Raw genomic sequence first — 16,795 nt, 5'->3', positions numbered from 1 at the left:
AATTCATGTCTCTTTGTTGTCACCCACGTAGGTCCTACTTCTTGGAGAATGAAGGTCTCTGGTACATGAGAAAGTTACTTTGGAAGGAGTCATCCCTGGTTTTGTATGAGATCTCTGACAAATCTCAGGAATCAATGCTGGTAACTTCTAGAGAGGCTCCATCATGATGGGAGGCCCTCAAGGGCAAAAAGCCCCATGTAGAAGGGATAGGAGTGAACTGTGGTGATTTGGAGTAGGAAGGCCTTTCTGCTGTGGCCTGCAAAGTGAACAGGAAGAATAAAGGGGATTCACTGTGGAGGCTGAGAATGAGCAGTCATGGAGGATGAAGGAAAACCAGGAGAGTGTGGGGACAGTGAAGCCACGGTCAGTGGGTCAAATGTTGCAAAGAAGTCAAAGTGAGATGAAGCCTAGAGTGTGTCCATTTGATTTAGCACAAATGTGATGAATGTCTGAGAGTGAAATGCAGGCCCATAAATAATCAAACATTAAATACAATGTGGGGAGAAAATAAAATATTAATCAATAATTGCATCATCCTACTATAAACATTATCTTTTCTGACCCCTTTAAGTCCGTTCTATAGGACAGTGATTTATTTTTTCATAAATGAATTTTCATAGTCATAGAATTCAATATACAGGTCATATTTATTTTTCCTACCTACAGCTGACTGGTTTTGTTTTCCTTAGATAATTTATATATAGATTTAAAATGGAAAGACTTGTCTAATTGCATGCTAAATTCTATTTAAATCCAAAATGTCATACCTTCTTCATAGTGTTGTTAAAGCTATAGTCATCCCTGCCATGTATTTCCCACACTATGAAATTTACTTCAACATCTTCAACATAGCCACTGTCATTGTATCTGAAAGAGAGAGCGAACACAAAAATAATAGTTTAGTGCAGAAGGGCTAAAAGCTCCAGCTGTCAAGACAGAGGTACTTAGGTTTGAATCCTGTCTTTATCACTTAGCTTTGTGACCCTGGGGAAGTTACGTAAACTCTTGAAGCCTCGACTTTCTTATCTGCAAAATAATAACAGTACTTACAGTATAGGTTTCCTTCAGCTCTCAAAATAAATCTCATGGTAACGAAGCAGAAAATTTTCACTTTTTTAACAGTTGGAACCATAAGTTCTCTTCAGTTTGACAGGAACCGTGTATTGATAAGGTGAGTAGGTGAGGCCATGCTGTCATGGCTGGTAGCAGGGAGAAAGATGGAAGGGAGCCATGAATGGAGGAAGGGCAAAGCAAGGGTTCCTTGGTGTTACTTAATCAGCAAATACTCTTTGGGTGCCTATTATGTACCAGAGAATTAAAGCACAGAACTACTATGATTCGAACTGAGAAGGTACAGATCTCTCTGGAGGAACCAACTGGAAGATATGGCTAAGTGTTAGAAGATCAGCAGCTTCAGTAAGAGTTGAGGTGTGGTTGAGAAGCAGAAACAGTCATAAGATCCTTGGAGCTATATTCATGCACAACCCCTGCTCAGAGAATGCATGATGACTTCCACCAACAGCAGACACCACCAGCAGACAGTCCAACATGGACAGGGTGCCCACTCCCCTGACGTCAGGACTGGAGACATAAGTCTCACTGAGCTTACAGTATTTACCCCAAACTCAGTAAGTTTTAAAAGAGATGTATTACTTCAAGTTGTTATGATTTTTTCTGCTACCATATGAAAATAGGGTCTTGAGAAAAAAGCTAAAGTCAGTTACTGATAAAGTCATACCTTTGAATACCAGAGCTTGACTGTTTTAAAAATGGTTACATGCCTTTCTTCTCCATCAGTTATTGCCCATTTTTCTGAATGAAATTATCCCCCACACCCCTTGGATGGAAATTTCACTTAGGACCTTGGTCTCAGGCAGGTTGCCTCAGTGTCTAATATATTTTCTTGCTTCACATTTCTGTGTCTATTCATAAAAAAACAGCAGATGCTTCACAGTGACCCCTTACTCACTGCCCAGATCTCTGCCTGACTTTGCAGTCATTCTGTCTAGCTTTGCAGGTCAGCTATAACTCACTGCTATCCACCCATGGTCATAAAAAACAGTTTTTGTTCCTTGCTCAGAAATTGAGAAGAAAACATCTTTAAGTGTCAGAAAGTGTTACCTGAGAAGTTATTTTGTTTCTATCTTTAATTAGTTTTTAGAAATCATAGAGATGAACTCAGGTGTAGTTAAGTGGGGATTGGTTCTTCACTTCTTTCTTGGCATGTGATGGGGGTTACAGAGAACTCTGAACTCTAATGAGAGCTCTGGACCCTCCCCACAGGAAAATGCACATATGTGTGGGCATGCACACAATTTTCTATGCAGTTTCAGGGATTTGGGCAAAGCTCTAATTCTAGGAGCTTTGGAAGGTGCAGCATGTTTGACCGCATCTTCTGAATGCCATCAGATTCTTGAATTAATAAAAACTAGTTGCAAAGCCCTATGTTTTATTTAAATAAAAAAGATCTTAACTGAACTCTGAGCAGGCATCGTTTGACAATCACAAAAGCAATAAGCTACAGTGTCATCTAGTGGCAATAAGGATAAATTGCATGACATACTTTCTGGGTTTATAATGATCTTTGATGTTCTATGTATTTCATTGAGAATATGGGACCAAAATACTTGCCTGTGAAAGCATGGCTTATTTTCATTGAACTTCATTAATGTGAGATATAATACTAATTAAACCTGAGAGATTCATGAGTGTTACTACATTTTGTAACTTCTCCCTACAATTTGTAACTTCTCCGCTATTGCAGTTCCACTTTGGGAATTGGGAAGGAGAGACCTCTCTGTTGATCCATTAGACACATATGTTTTCAATCCTGTCTGGTCACTCTAGATAGCCCATTGTATTAACCTTGTCTTTTACTTTCTGTAATGTGATGCTTTAATATCTAGGGCCTTGCTTACCTTGGAGGGATGCCCTCCCAGGGTTAACTCCTAGAGATAGTAAACAGCTCCCCTAGGCATGCCTTTCATATGCAAACCAACCAATCCAGAGCCCATACCCCCAGCCACCTCCTTTATGGGTTGTCACACTGGGCCACTATCTACCTGCCCTAATCACCCCAGGATCAGGTACTAGACAACAAGACAGTATTTACACCCAGAGCCCACTGAAATTACTCAAAATAGCCAATCCTAAACCTGCTTACCCTGTCTCATCCATTCCTTCCCACAGAAAACACAATAAAGACTCTTACCTCTGTTTTCCCCTCACTTCCTCTGTCTCCTGACAGACCCTGGTGCTTCCTTCTGAGGCCCTACATGGTGTGCTGTGCCTCCTGTTTCTTGGGATTGGTATTTACAATATATACCTTCCTTCATGACAGTCATTTCCATGTCTGTGTGTCTTACCACATCTGATCAAAACAAATCTTGAGTAGCCCTAAAGCACCCCTATGACCTGTTACTGAACTTCCTGCATCACAGTAGAGCAATTATGTCCCACTGTTTCCTCTGGGTTGCTTCTGTAGCACCAAATTCTGGTTTAGGATGGGTTGCCATGGGAATTAAGAAAGCAAAGAGGCAACTGGGATGACATATTCCTAGGTGGATCATACTCCCAGGACTTTCTTTATTCTTATTAACGTTTGCTAGTGAATCTATTATTGTTTTATCTGTAAAATTCTGCCCAACCTTGTTCCTGAGCCATTCTCTACAAAGATAAGACATTTATTATAATTTAGAGACCTAGTCCACACACTAATTTCCTAGTGACTACCCATGTCTGCCTGTTTTCTCAAGGCTTAATTAATTAGCACCAAAATTTGCCTCTGATAAATATCTAATTGAACACCGGGTTATCAACTATGTATTGCAATAGTTCAGTTGAATTGAACACTGAGCCTTATTGATCTGACTGTCCCTCTGTAGTTAACCTCAACTATTCAATCGATTATCCTAGAAGAATTGGAGGCAAAAAGCTTTATCAAGCTATTCCTTGTTGCAGAGATACAAAAAGTTACCCCTAGGGAAAAGTACTGTCACAATAGTCCAAAGTAGTGCTGCTTCAAAAGTCCACTCTCTGACCCCAACATCTTCCATCTTTCACATCCTCTCACCTGCCCCTTGACCTCATAGGTACTTCCAGTCCTCTGTTTCCCGTCTGCTTTCCTGCTACACAGAAGTTCCTTTCTAGCTGCTCTTCCTTCCCCAATCAGCCCAATCTCATGCTTGATCATCGGACCTGCTCTCTCACTAGCATCCTGGATGCACTCAACTGTTCCTCCCCTTGCATGTAATATCTAACCTAAACATTCGATGGTATCTATGACTTCTTCATCTGTGCATGTGCTACTTCAGACATTCACTGTGTGTGAGGATTGGACCCACTCACGGTATCTTACCTCAGTTGTGCCTTTGGTGTTGCCCAGTAATCTTTTTACTGGCCCTTAGCCAGCCCCTTCTCATAGTACCCTCAGTGACCTTTGACATTCTCCTCAAAGACCCTCCTCAACCCCTCCCTTCTCTCAGTTTACAGGTGGCCCTCCTTCCTACTTCATGTAAGTAAATCGAGGCTATCAGACATGACCTTTCTCAACTCCTACATTCCTATTTCCAAACCAGTCACTTTCTGCATTTATTTTTACTCCTTCCCTCCAAGTCTCAGAGGATGAATTGTCCTTTCAACTTCGCCACGTGGCCACTTGATTCTACTTCCCCAGTTTTCTTCATGGACCTTGTGCCTGTAGCTTAGGCACTTATTTTTTTTTAATTAGGAAATATTTCATATATGCAGAAGAACACAGAGAATAATGTGAAAATTATTACTTATCATTTCCATCCTGGTTTTATACTTTACTTATATGTAAATGTATCCACAAATCATATATAGTATTGATTTATGGGTTTGAAAATATACATACATGATATTATACTGTGAATATCTTTTGGTGATTTTTTTTTCCACTCAATATTAGGTTTTGAAATAAAGCCATAGAAATTTCCAGTCTCTTGGTCTCTGTTTTCCTCATCAGCAGGTTCTTTCTCATCTCTCTTCCTTCCCTATCCAAACTGAACTTCACGGCTGATCATTTGATTCCCCCTTACAAGCATCCTAGTTCATTCATTTTAACTGCTATTTGGCATTCCATTGTCTAACTACACAGGGTACTCATCCAAATGTTCACTGTATTTTACCTTACATATATTTCACCACAACTTAAAAAAATCTGTACTTAAAAGATACCATAAATAAACATTTCAACCACCTGTCTTTTTTACTTTGTTTATGGTGTCTTCCACTGCAGATTTTTAAAAATTGAAGTATAGTCGATTTACAGTACAGTTAAATTCCCTACATATGAACCTGTTCCGTTCTGAGAGTGAGTTCGTAAGTCCAATTTGTTTGTAAGTCCAACAAAGTTAGCCTAGGTATCCAACTAACACAATTGGCTATATAGTACTGTACTGTAATAGGTTTATAATACTTTTCACACAAATAATACATAAAAGCAAAGAAACACAAAAAATAAGAAAACATTTTTAATCTTACAGTAAAGTACCTTGAAAAGTACAGTAGTACCAGCTACATCACTGCTGGTTTTACACTTGCTTCCGGAATCCTGGGCTTGAAATAAAGATACTGTACTACGGTGTTCTACACAGTACTGCACAGTAAAGTACACAAAAGCACAACCACTTGTAGAGGATGCACACACATGACAAAGTACACCAGACATGTGAACTAACTTACGTGATTGGACATGCGAACGCACGTTCGCATCTTTGAAAGTTCGTAACTTGAAGGTTCGTATGTAGGGGACTTACTGTATTATATTAGTTTCAGGTGTACAACATAACTGCTGGATCATATGGTAGTTCTACTTTTAGTTTTTTGAGGAACCTTCGTAGTGTTTTCCATAGTGGATGCACCAATTTACATTCCACCAACAGTGTACAAAACTTCCCTTCTCTCTACATCCTCACCAACATTTATCATTTGTAGACTTTTTGATGATAGCCATTCTGACAGGTGTGAGGTAATATTTCAATATTTTTAGAGATTATTTAACTAACTATTAATCTAAATAATCTTTTAGATTAATCTATGATTTTATAGATTATTTAAATAACTCCATTTAAAGTTATTACAAAGTAATGGCTGTACTCCCTGTGCTGTACAATATATCCTTGTTGCTTATTTATTTTATACATAGTAGTTTGTGTCTCTTAATCCCATACCCCTATCTTGCCTCTCCCCTTTTCCCCCTCCACTGAAAAACACAAGTTTTTGTTTTCTATATCTGTATCTCTGTTTTGTTATATACATTTGTTTCTTTTATTTTTTAGATTCTACATATAAGTGATAATATAGAGTATTTGCCTTTCTCTCTCTGACTTATTTCACTAGGAATAATATTTTCTGGGTCCATCCATGTTGTTGCAAATGACAGAATTTCATTCTTTTTTATGGCTAAGTAATATTCCATTGTGTGTGTGTGTGTGTGTGTGTGTGTGTGTGTGTGTGTGTATACCACTTTTTCATTGTCATTTGTTAATGGACACTTAGGTTGCTTCCATACCTTGGCTATTATAAATAATACTGCTATAAACATTGGGATGCATGTATCTTTTCAAATCAGTGTTTTCATTTTCTTTGGATATATGTCCACCAGTGGAATTGCTGGATCATATGGTAGTCTAGTTTTAGTTTTTTGAGGAAACTCTGTTCTGTTTTCCATAGTGGATGCACCAATTTACATTCCAGCCACAATGTACAAATGTTCCCTTCTCTCCACATCCTCACCAACATTTATTATTTGTAGACTTCCTGATGGTAGGCATTCTGACAGATGTAAGGTGGTATTTCATTGTGGCTTTGATTTGCATTTCTCTAATAATTAGCAATGTTGAGCATATTTTCATGTGCCTGTTTACCATCTGTATGTCTTCTTTGGAAAAATGTCTATTCAGATCTTCTGCCCAGTTTTTAATGTGGTTTGTTTTTTGGATATTGAGTTGTATGAATTGTTTATATATTTTGGATACTAACCCCTTATTGGTCATATCATTTGCAAATATTTTCTCCCATTCTGTAGGTTGTAGTTTTGTTTTGTCAGTGGTTTCCTTTGCTGTGCAAAAGCTTTTAAGTTTGAATTAGACCCCATATGTTTATTTTTGCTTTTGTTTCTTTTTCCTTAGGAGACATATCCAAAAAAATATTGCTACTATTCATGTCAAAGAGTGTTCTGCCTATGTTATCTTCTAGAATTTTTATGGTTCAGGTCCTACATTTAGGTCTCTAATCCATTTTGATTTTATTGATGTATATGGTGTGAGGAAATGTTCTAATTTCATTCTTTTGCATGTAGCTGTCCAGTTTTCTCAGCACCACTTCTTGAAGAGACTGTCTTTTCTTCATTTGCTTGGCTCCTTTGTCATAGATTAATTGACCATAAGTGTGTGGGTTTATTTCTGGGCTCTCTATTCTGTTTCATTGACCTATATATCTGTTTTTGTGCCAGTACCATGCTGTTTTGATTACTATAGCTCTGTAGTATAGTGTGAAGTGAGGGAGTGTGATCCTTCTAGATTTGTTCATTTTTCTCAAGATTGCTTTGGCTATTATTCAGGGTCTTTTGTGGTTCCATATAAATTTTAGGGTGATTTGTTCTAGTTCTGTGAAAAATGTCATAGGTATTTTGACAGGGATTGCATTAAATATGTAGATTGCTTTGGGTAGTATGAATAGTATGAACATTTTAATATTACTTCTTCCAGTCCAAGAACACAGGATATCTTTCCATTTCTTTGTATCATCCTCAATTTCCTTCATCAATGTTTTATAGGTTTCAGAATATAGGTCTTTCACCTCCTTGGTTAAGTTTATTCCTAGGTATTTTATTCTTTTTGATATAATTTTAAACTTGATTGTTTCCTTGCTTTTTCTTTCTGATAGTTCATTATTAGTATATAGAAAAACAACAGATTTCTATATATTAATCTTGTACCCTGCAACTTCACTGAATTCATTAATTAGTTCTAATAGCTTTTTTTGGTGGAGACATTAGGATTTTCTACGTATAGTATCATGTCATCTGCAAATAGTAATAGTTTTATTTCTTCCAATTTGATGCTTTTTGTTTCTTTTCCTTGTCTGATTTTTATGGCTAGGACTTCCAATACCATGTTAAATAGAAATGTTGAGAGTAGGCATCTTTGTTTTGTTCCTGATTTTAGAGGAAAGGCTTTCATTGGGTATGATGTTAGCTCTGGGTTTGTCATAAATGGCCTTCATTATTTTGAAATATGTTCCCCCTATACCCACTTTGATGAGAGTTTTTATCATGAATGGATGTTGAATTTTGTCAAATGCTTTCTCTGAGCCTATTGAGATGATTGTGTGACCTTTATCCTCCCTTTTGTTAATGTGGTGTTTCACATTGATTGATTTGTGAATACTGAACAAGTCTTGCATCGCTGGAATAAATCACACTTTATCATTTTATATATTGTTGAATTCATTTTGCTAATATTTTGTTGAGGATTTTTGCATCTAAATTCATCATAGATATTGGCCTGTAATTCTCTTTTTTGTGGTGTCTTTGTCTGGGGTGGTATCAGGGTAATTATGGCCATGAAGAATGAATTTGGGAGTGTTCCAATTTTTTGGAATAGTTTGAAAAGGATAGATATTAACCCTTCTTTGTGTGTTTGGTAGAATTCCCCTGTGAAGCTCTTCAGTCCTAGACTTTTGTTTCCTGGGAGTTTTTTTTAATTAAAAATTCAATTTCACTACTAGTGATAAGTTGGTTCAGATTGATTGTATATTTCTTCCTGATCCAATCATGGAAGGTTGTATGTTTCTACAAATTTGTCCATTTCTTCTAGGTTGTACAATTTGTTGGCATATAACTGTTCATAGTATTCTCTTATGATTTTTTGTATCTCTGTGATATTGGTTGTTGTTTCTTCTCCTTAATTTCTTATTTTATTTGGGTACTCTCTTTTCTTCTAGATGAACCTGGCTAAAGGTTCATTAATTTTGTTTATGTTTTCCAAAAACAAGCTCTTGCTTTTATTGATCTTTTCTATTTTTTCTTGGTCTCTATTTTATTTATTTTCTCTCTGATCTTTATTACTTTTTTACTTCTGCTTATTTTGGGCTTTGTTTGTTCCTCTTTTTCTAATTCCTTTAGGTGATAGGTTAGGTTGTTTATTTGAGATTTTTCTTATTTCTTGAGGTAGGCTTGTATTGCTATAAACTTCCCTCTTAGAACTGCTTTTGCTGCATCCCATAGATTTGGGAAAGTTGTGTTTCTATTTTCATTTGTCTCAAGTATTTTTTGATTTCCTCTTTGATTTTTTTCATTGACTTATTGGTTTTTTTAGTTGTGTGTTGTTTAGTCTCCATGTGTTTGTGCTTTTCCCGTTTTTCTTCCTGTGATTGATTTCTAGTTTCATACTGTTGTGGTCAGAAAAAAATGCTTGATATAATTTCTGTCCTTCTAAATTTGTTGAGACTTGTTTTTTGGCCTAGCATGTGATCTATTCTTGAGAACATTCCATGTGCAGTTGAATAGAATGTGTATTCTGCTGGTTTTGAATGGAATGTCCTGTAGATATCTATTAAGTCCAATTGGTATATTGTGTCATTTAAGACCACTGTTGCCTTATTGATTTTCTGTCTGGTGATTTGTCCATTGATGTAAGTGGGGTGTTAAAGTCCCCTACTCTTATTGTATTATTGGCAATTTCTCCCTTTATGTCTGTTAATATTTGCCTGATATATCTGGGTGCTCCTATATTAGGTGTATGTATGTTAACGAGTGTAACATTCTCTTCTTGTATTGATTCCTTTATCATTATATAATGCCTTTCTTTGTCTTTTATTATAGACCTTGTTTTAAAGTCTATTTTGTCTGTTATGAGTATTGCTATCCCTGCTTTCTTGTTGTTTCCATTTGCATGAAGTATCTTTTACCATTCCATCATTTTCAGTTTGTGTGTGTCTTTAGTTCTGAAGTACATGTCTTATAAGCAGCATATAGATGGGTCTCGTTTTTTAATCCAATCAGCAACCTATGTCTTTTGATTAGTGCATTTAGTCCATTGACATTTAAAGTAGTTATTGATAGGTATGTATTAATGTGGTTTTGTTACTTGTTTTCTGGTTGTTTTGTAGTTCTTCTCTATTCTTTTAGTTTCTTCCCTTGTGATTTGATGATTGTCTTTAGTGGTATGTTTTTGTTCCTTTTTCTCTAGTTTCCGTGTATCTAGTATATGTTTCTGATTTGTGGTTGCCATGAGGTTCCAACATATTGACCTATAACTACATCTGTTTTATACAGGTAGTCCTTTAAGTTCAAGCACAATCTAAAAGATCTACATTTTTTACTTCCTTCCACCACATTTTTGGTTTTGATGTCATATTTTGTATCTTCATGTTTATCCCTTTACTGATTATTGTAGTTATAGTTGATTTTACATTTTTTTGTTTTTTAATCTTCATACTAGCTTATTTCAGTGGTTGATCCTCAGCCTTTACTATATATTTGCCTTTACTATAGATTCTTCCTTTTTTCCCTTTCCTATAGATTCTTTCTTCTTGTTATAGCCTATTCTATTCCACTTAGAGAAGACTTTTTAACATTTCTTTTAGGGTAGATTTAGTATTAATGAACTTTTTTAGTTTTTGCTAGTCTGAGAAGTTCTTTATCTCTCCGTCAATTCTAAATAATAATCATGATGGGCAAAGTATCCTAGATTGAAGATTTTTCCCTTTCAGCACTTTGTATAGATCATGCCACTCCCTTCTGGCCTGCAAAGTTTCTGCAGAAATATCAGCTGATAGCCTTATGGGTGTTCCCTTGTATATGACTTTTTGTTTTTCTCTTGCTACCTTTAGAATTCTCTCTTTATTTTTAACCTTTGTTATTTTAATTATGATATGTCTCAGTCTGGGTCTGTTTGAGTTTATTTTGTTTGGGACCCTCTGTGCTTTCTGAACTTGGATATCTGTTTCCTTCTTCAGGTTTGGGAATTTTTCAGCCATATTTCATCAAATACATTTTCAACCCTCTTCTCTCTCTCTTCTCCTTCTGGGACCCTTATAATGTGCATGTGGATATGCTTGATGCTGTCTCAAAGATCCCTTAAAACTGTTCTAATTTTTTTTTTCTTTTTGCTCTTCTGATTGGGTGATTTCTATTATTCTATCTTCCAGATCACTTATGCATTCTTCTTCTTCTTCTTTTTTTTTTTTACATGTTTATTGGAGTATAATTGCTTTACAATGGTGTGTTAGTTTCTGCTTTATAACAAAGTGAATCAGTTATACATATACATTTGTTCCCATATCTCTTCCCTCTTGCATCTCCCTCCCTCCCACCCTCCCTATCCCACCCATCTAGGTGGTCACAAAGCATCGAGTTGATCTCCCTGTGCTATGTGGCTGCTTCCCACTAGCTATCTATTTTACGTTTGGTAGTGTATATATGTCCATGCCACTCTCACTTTGTCACAGTTTACCCTTCCCCCTCCCCATATCCTCAAGTCCATTCTCTAGTAGGTCTGTGTCTTTATTCCTGTCTTACCCCTAGATTCTTCATGACATTTTTTGTTTTCTTAGATTCCATATATATGTGTTAGCATACGGTGTTTGTCTTTCTCTTTCTGACTTACTTCACTCTGTATGACAGACTCTAGGTCCATCCACCTCATTACAAATAACTCAATTTTGTTTCTTTTTATGGCTGAGTAATATTCCATTGTATATATGTGCCACATCTTCTTTATCCATTCATCCGATGATGGACACTTAGGTTGTTTCCATCTCCTGGCTATTGTAAATAGAGCTGAAATGAACATTTTGGTACATGATTCTTTTTGAATTTCGGTTTTCTCAGGGTATATGCCCAGTAGTGGGGTTGCTGGGTCATATGGTAGTTCTATTTGTAGTTTTTTAAGGAACCTCCATACTGTTCTCCATAGTGGCTGAACCAATTCACATTCCCACCAGCAGTGCAAGAGTGTTCCCTTTTCTCCACACCCTCTCCAGCATTTATTGTTTGTAGACTTTTTGATGATGGCCATTCTGACTGGTGTGAGATGATATCTCATTGTAGTTTTGATTTGCATTTCTCTAATGATTAATGATGCTGAGCATTCTTTCATGTGTTTGTTGGCAATCTGTATATCTTCTTTGGAGAAATGTCTATTTAGGTCTTCTGCCCATTTTTGGATTGGGTTGTTTGTTTTCTTGACATTGAGCTGCATGAGCTGCTTGTAAATTTTGGAGATTAATCCCTTGTCAGTTGCTTCATTTGCAAATATTTTCTCCCATTCTGAGGGCTGTCTTTTGGTCTTGTTTATGGTTTCCTTTGCTGTGCAAAAGCTTTGAAGTTTCATTAGGTCCCATTTGTTTATTTTTGTTTTTATTTCCATTTCTCTAGGAGGTGGGTCAAAAAGGATCTTGCTGTGATTTATGTCATAGAGTGTTCTGCCTATGTTTTTCACATTCTTCTATATCACCTAGTCTGCTGTTCATTCCTTCTACTGTGCTTTTCATTTCAGTTATCATATTCTTCAGTTCTGACTGGTTCTTTTTCATATTCTAGTTCTTTGTTAAAACTCTCACTGTGTTCATCTATTCTTTTTCCTAATTCAGTTAGCATTCTTATTACTAATGCTTTGACTCTTTATCTGGTAAATTGTTTACCGCTTTTTCACTGGTTGTTTTTTCAGGGGTTTTCTGTTGCTCTTTCAATTGAAACAAATTCCTCTGTATTCTCATTTTGCTCAACTCTCTCTGTGTGTATGAAATTAGATGAAACAGTTACCTATTGTGGTCTTGAAGTGGTGTCCCTTTATGAGAGCATCCCTATACAGTGTGCATGTGCCCAGTGGCTTTGGTGGGAGAGCTGGATCTGAAGTGAACACAAGTCCTATCTTTTCGCAGGGTGTATTGGCAACCATCACCTTGGTAGGAAGTGGGACTGGAGATGGTAGGGCCAGAGCCAGGTGTCAGCCAGGGCTTCTCCTCTGCTCTGTGACCATCACCACCCTATAAAGGGAGGGGTCGAGTCCCAAGTTGCTGAAGCAGAAGCCCTGAAGTTTGGGTCTGAGCTGGCTCTGTTCCCTTTAAGTGTGTGCTCTCCCGCCTCCCAGCACTGGAACCCTCATCCCAGAGGGAAGCAGTGCTGGAATAAGAGGGGCTGGCATGGATGCTTGGCATGTGTCAGGGTACAGGTTGTGGTGGTCTGGCTGGGGTCAGACACCTGGACTGCTTCCAGTGTAATGCCTGTGAAAGTGCCAGTAATGGCTGCCCCCACTCCACTCAGACACTGCTTTGAGTCCGAATCTCCTTTGTCCCTCACAGATGAGCCTCCCTTTGGCCTCTGCCATCCTAGCTAAGGTGTGGAATTGTGTCATGAAACAAGAAGGACTCAAGTGGTCATTTGGCTCAGGCTAGGATGTGTGCTGGGACGTCATGGGAAACCAGCCAGCCACCTGTGCAGTCTCAATCCACCCTCTCCAGCGTGCTTCAGGAACAAGCAAGTGTGTGCTCCTCATGAGTGGAGTTCAGGCTTCCTACAGTCCTTCTGTTAGTCCTACTGGCCTTCCAACCAGCCAAGGGGGCTCGTCTTCACAGTGTTAGACCCAGGGCTCGGGCACCCAATAGGTGGTTTGAACTGCTCACTCCCTAGGGAGGATCTTCATCCATGTAACCTCCTTTCTCCTCTGAATCCCCTCCCAGGTTCACAGGTCCTGACCTGATCACTTTTCTTCCCTTCCTACCCAATTCTGCGTGGATCTTTCTGACAGCCTAAGTTGTATAGGAGTCTTTCTGCCAGTCTCCAGTTAGTTTTCAGTGAGAATTTTCCACATGTAGCTGTATTTTCAATGTGTTAATGGGGTGGGGGCAGAGGGAGAGTCCATGTCCTTTTACTCCACCATCTTGATCTCCTCTCACCAGACTTTTTTATCATGAAAAATATGCACAATGTAAAAATTAGCATTTTAACCATTTTTAAATATACAGTTCAGTGGCATTAAGCATAAAACTTCATTGTATGATCATGACCATCTGTCTACATAATCTTTTCATCTTGCAAAACTGAAATTCCAGTTAGCAGACATTTAATCCTGTCCAAAATGTCCATAATATATTTGGTCCATCCCAAAATGTCCTTCTTTGATATTTGCAGGACCATTTGCTCCTGTCCAAAATGTCCATAACACATTTGATCTATGCCAAAATGTTCTTTATATTTGGTCACATTTTGTCCTGTCCAAAACATCTATGGAGACATTTTGTCCACATCAAAAAGTCCTTGATATTTGGTCCTGTCAAAACTATTTAGCATAGACCAAATATTTTCATGAATATTTTGGACAGAACCACATTTCAAGAACTTTTTGGCATAGACCAAATATCTTTTGGATCAAATGTCTTATGGACATTTTAGACAGGATCAAATGTTCTGCAAGGGAAATTTCTTACCCATTAAATGATAACTTGCCATTCCTCTTATCCTACAGCCCCTGGAAAGCACCATTCTACTTTCTATGAATTAACAACTCTTGGTACCTCATGAAAGTGGAATCATACAGTATTTGTCCTTTGGTGACTGGCATTTTTCTTTTAGCATAATGTCTTTGAGATTCATGCATGTTGAGGCATGTGTAAGAATTGCCTTCTTTAAGGCTGAATAGTACTCCACTGTAGATATGTATCACATTTTGTTTATCTGTTTATCTGTCAATGGACACTTGGGTTGCTTCCACCTTTTGACTATTATGAATAATGCTGCTTAAGAATATGATGTACAAATATCTGTTCTAGTCCCTCCTTTCACTTCTTTTGGATATATAGCCAGAAGTGAAATTGCTAGATCATAGGATAATACTATGGTTAACTTAATAGTTAACTTGCTAGTTCTTTTATCCTTCAGCACTTAAAAATGCCATTCTATTGTTACCTGACCTCTACTGTTTCTTTTTTTTTTAAAGATTTTTAATAAATTTTAATTTTATATTGGAGTATAGTTAATTTATAATGATTAATAATGGAGTATAGTTGATTAATGGAGTATAGCTGATTAATAATAAATTTTTATTTTATATTGGAGTATAGTTGATTAATAATGTTAGTTTCAGGTGTACAGCAAAGTGATCCAGTTATAGATATACATGTATCTATTCTTTTTCATATTCTTTTCCCATTTATTTTATAACAGAATATTGAGCAGTGTTCCCTGTGCTATACAGTAGGCCCTTGTTGGTTATCTATTTTAAATATAGCAGTGTGTACATGTCAATCCCAAACTCCCAATCTATCCCTCCCCCTCCTCCACCCCTCCCCCTGGTAACCATAAGTTCATTCTCTAAGTCTGTAAGTCTGTTTCTGTTTTGTAAATAAGTTCATTTGTATAATTTTTTTTTTAGATTCCACATATAAGTGATGTCATACGATATTTTTCTTTCCCTGTCTGACTTATTTCACTTAGTATGATAATCTCCAGGTTCATCCATGTTGCTGCAAATGGCATTTCAGTCTTTTTTTATGACAGAGTAATATTCCATTGTATATATGTACCACATCTTCTTTATCCATTCCTTCATTGATGGACGTGTAGGTTGCTTCCATGTCCTGGTATTGTAAATACTGCTGCAATGAACATTGGGGTACATATATCTTTTCTAATTATGGTTTTCTCCAGATATATGCCCAGGAGTGGGACTGCTGGATGATATGGTAGCTCTATTTTTAGTTTTTTAAGGAACCTCCATAGTGTTCTCCACAGTGGCTGTACCAATTTACATTCCCATCAACAGTGTAGGAGGGTTCCCTTTTCTCCACACCCTCTCCACTATTTATTGTTTGTAGATTTTTTGATGATGGCCATTCTGACTGGTGTGAGGTGATATCTCATTGTAGTTTTGGTTTGCATTTCTCTAATGATTAGTGATGTTGAGCATCTTTTCATGTACCTCTTGCCCACCTGTATGTCTTCTTTGGAGAAATATCTATTTAGGTCTTCTGCCTATTTTTTGATTGGGTCATTTGTTTTATTGATATTCAGCCACATGAGCTCTTTGTAAATTTTGGAGACTAATCCCTTGTCGGTCACATCATTTACAAATATTTTCTCCTATTCTGTAGGTTGTCTTTTCACTTTGTTTATGGTTTCCTTTGCCATGTAGAAGCTTTTGAGTTTAATTACTGACCTCTACTATTTCTGGTGAAAAGTTTTCTGTAATTCTTTCTTTGTTCCCCTGAATGTAATGTATCATTTTTTCCCTTGTCTAGCTGCTTTAAGCATTTCTCTTTATCTTTAGCTTTCAGCATTTGTCTATGTTGTGCCTAGATGTGGTGTTTATTGAACTTCTGGGATCCATGGGCTAATATTTATCACCAACTTTGGATACATTTCAGTCAATATTTCTTCAAAAAATATTCTCCAATTCTATTTAAGTTAGATTGCTTGATATTGTTCCATAGGTCATTGAAGCACATAATTAAAAAAATTCTTTCCTGTTGTATAATTTGGATAATTTCTGTTGAACTATCTTTATTTTTACTAATCTTTTTATCTGCTTTGTCTAACTTCCTATTAAGCCTGTCCTATTAATTTTTATTTTTAAATTTCAGTTGCTGTATTTGCTTTTAGTCTAGCATTCCAAACTGACTCTTTTTAAAATTTATTTATTTTTGGCTGCATTGGGTTTTCATTGTTGCACGTGGGTTTTCTCTAGTTGCGGCGAGCGGGAGCTACTCTTCATTGTGGTGCATGGTCTTCTCATTGTGGTGGCTTCTCTTCTTGTGGAGCACAGGCTCT

General features: G+C 37.0%; 1 protein-coding gene across 1 annotated transcript in view; it reads right to left on the bottom strand.

Moving 5' to 3' along the window:
• CATSPERE (catsper channel auxiliary subunit epsilon) overlaps positions 1-16,795 on the bottom strand; it is a 259,066-nt gene that overhangs the window by 30,010 nt on the left and 212,261 nt on the right. The window contains exon 19 of the mRNA XM_067729520.1: positions 768-867. Coding sequence (XP_067585621.1) covers positions 768-867 — 100 coding nt within the window. The remainder of the gene's footprint in view (positions 1-767; positions 868-16,795) is intronic.

The sequence above is a fragment of the Pseudorca crassidens genome, chromosome 2 (genome assembly GCF_039906515.1).
Source record: "Pseudorca crassidens isolate mPseCra1 chromosome 2, mPseCra1.hap1, whole genome shotgun sequence".
In the NCBI taxonomy this organism is placed as follows: Eukaryota; Metazoa; Chordata; class Mammalia; order Artiodactyla; family Delphinidae; genus Pseudorca; species Pseudorca crassidens.
Note: the sequence above shows the minus strand (reverse complement) of the source record. Positions and strands in the feature narration are given on the sequence as shown.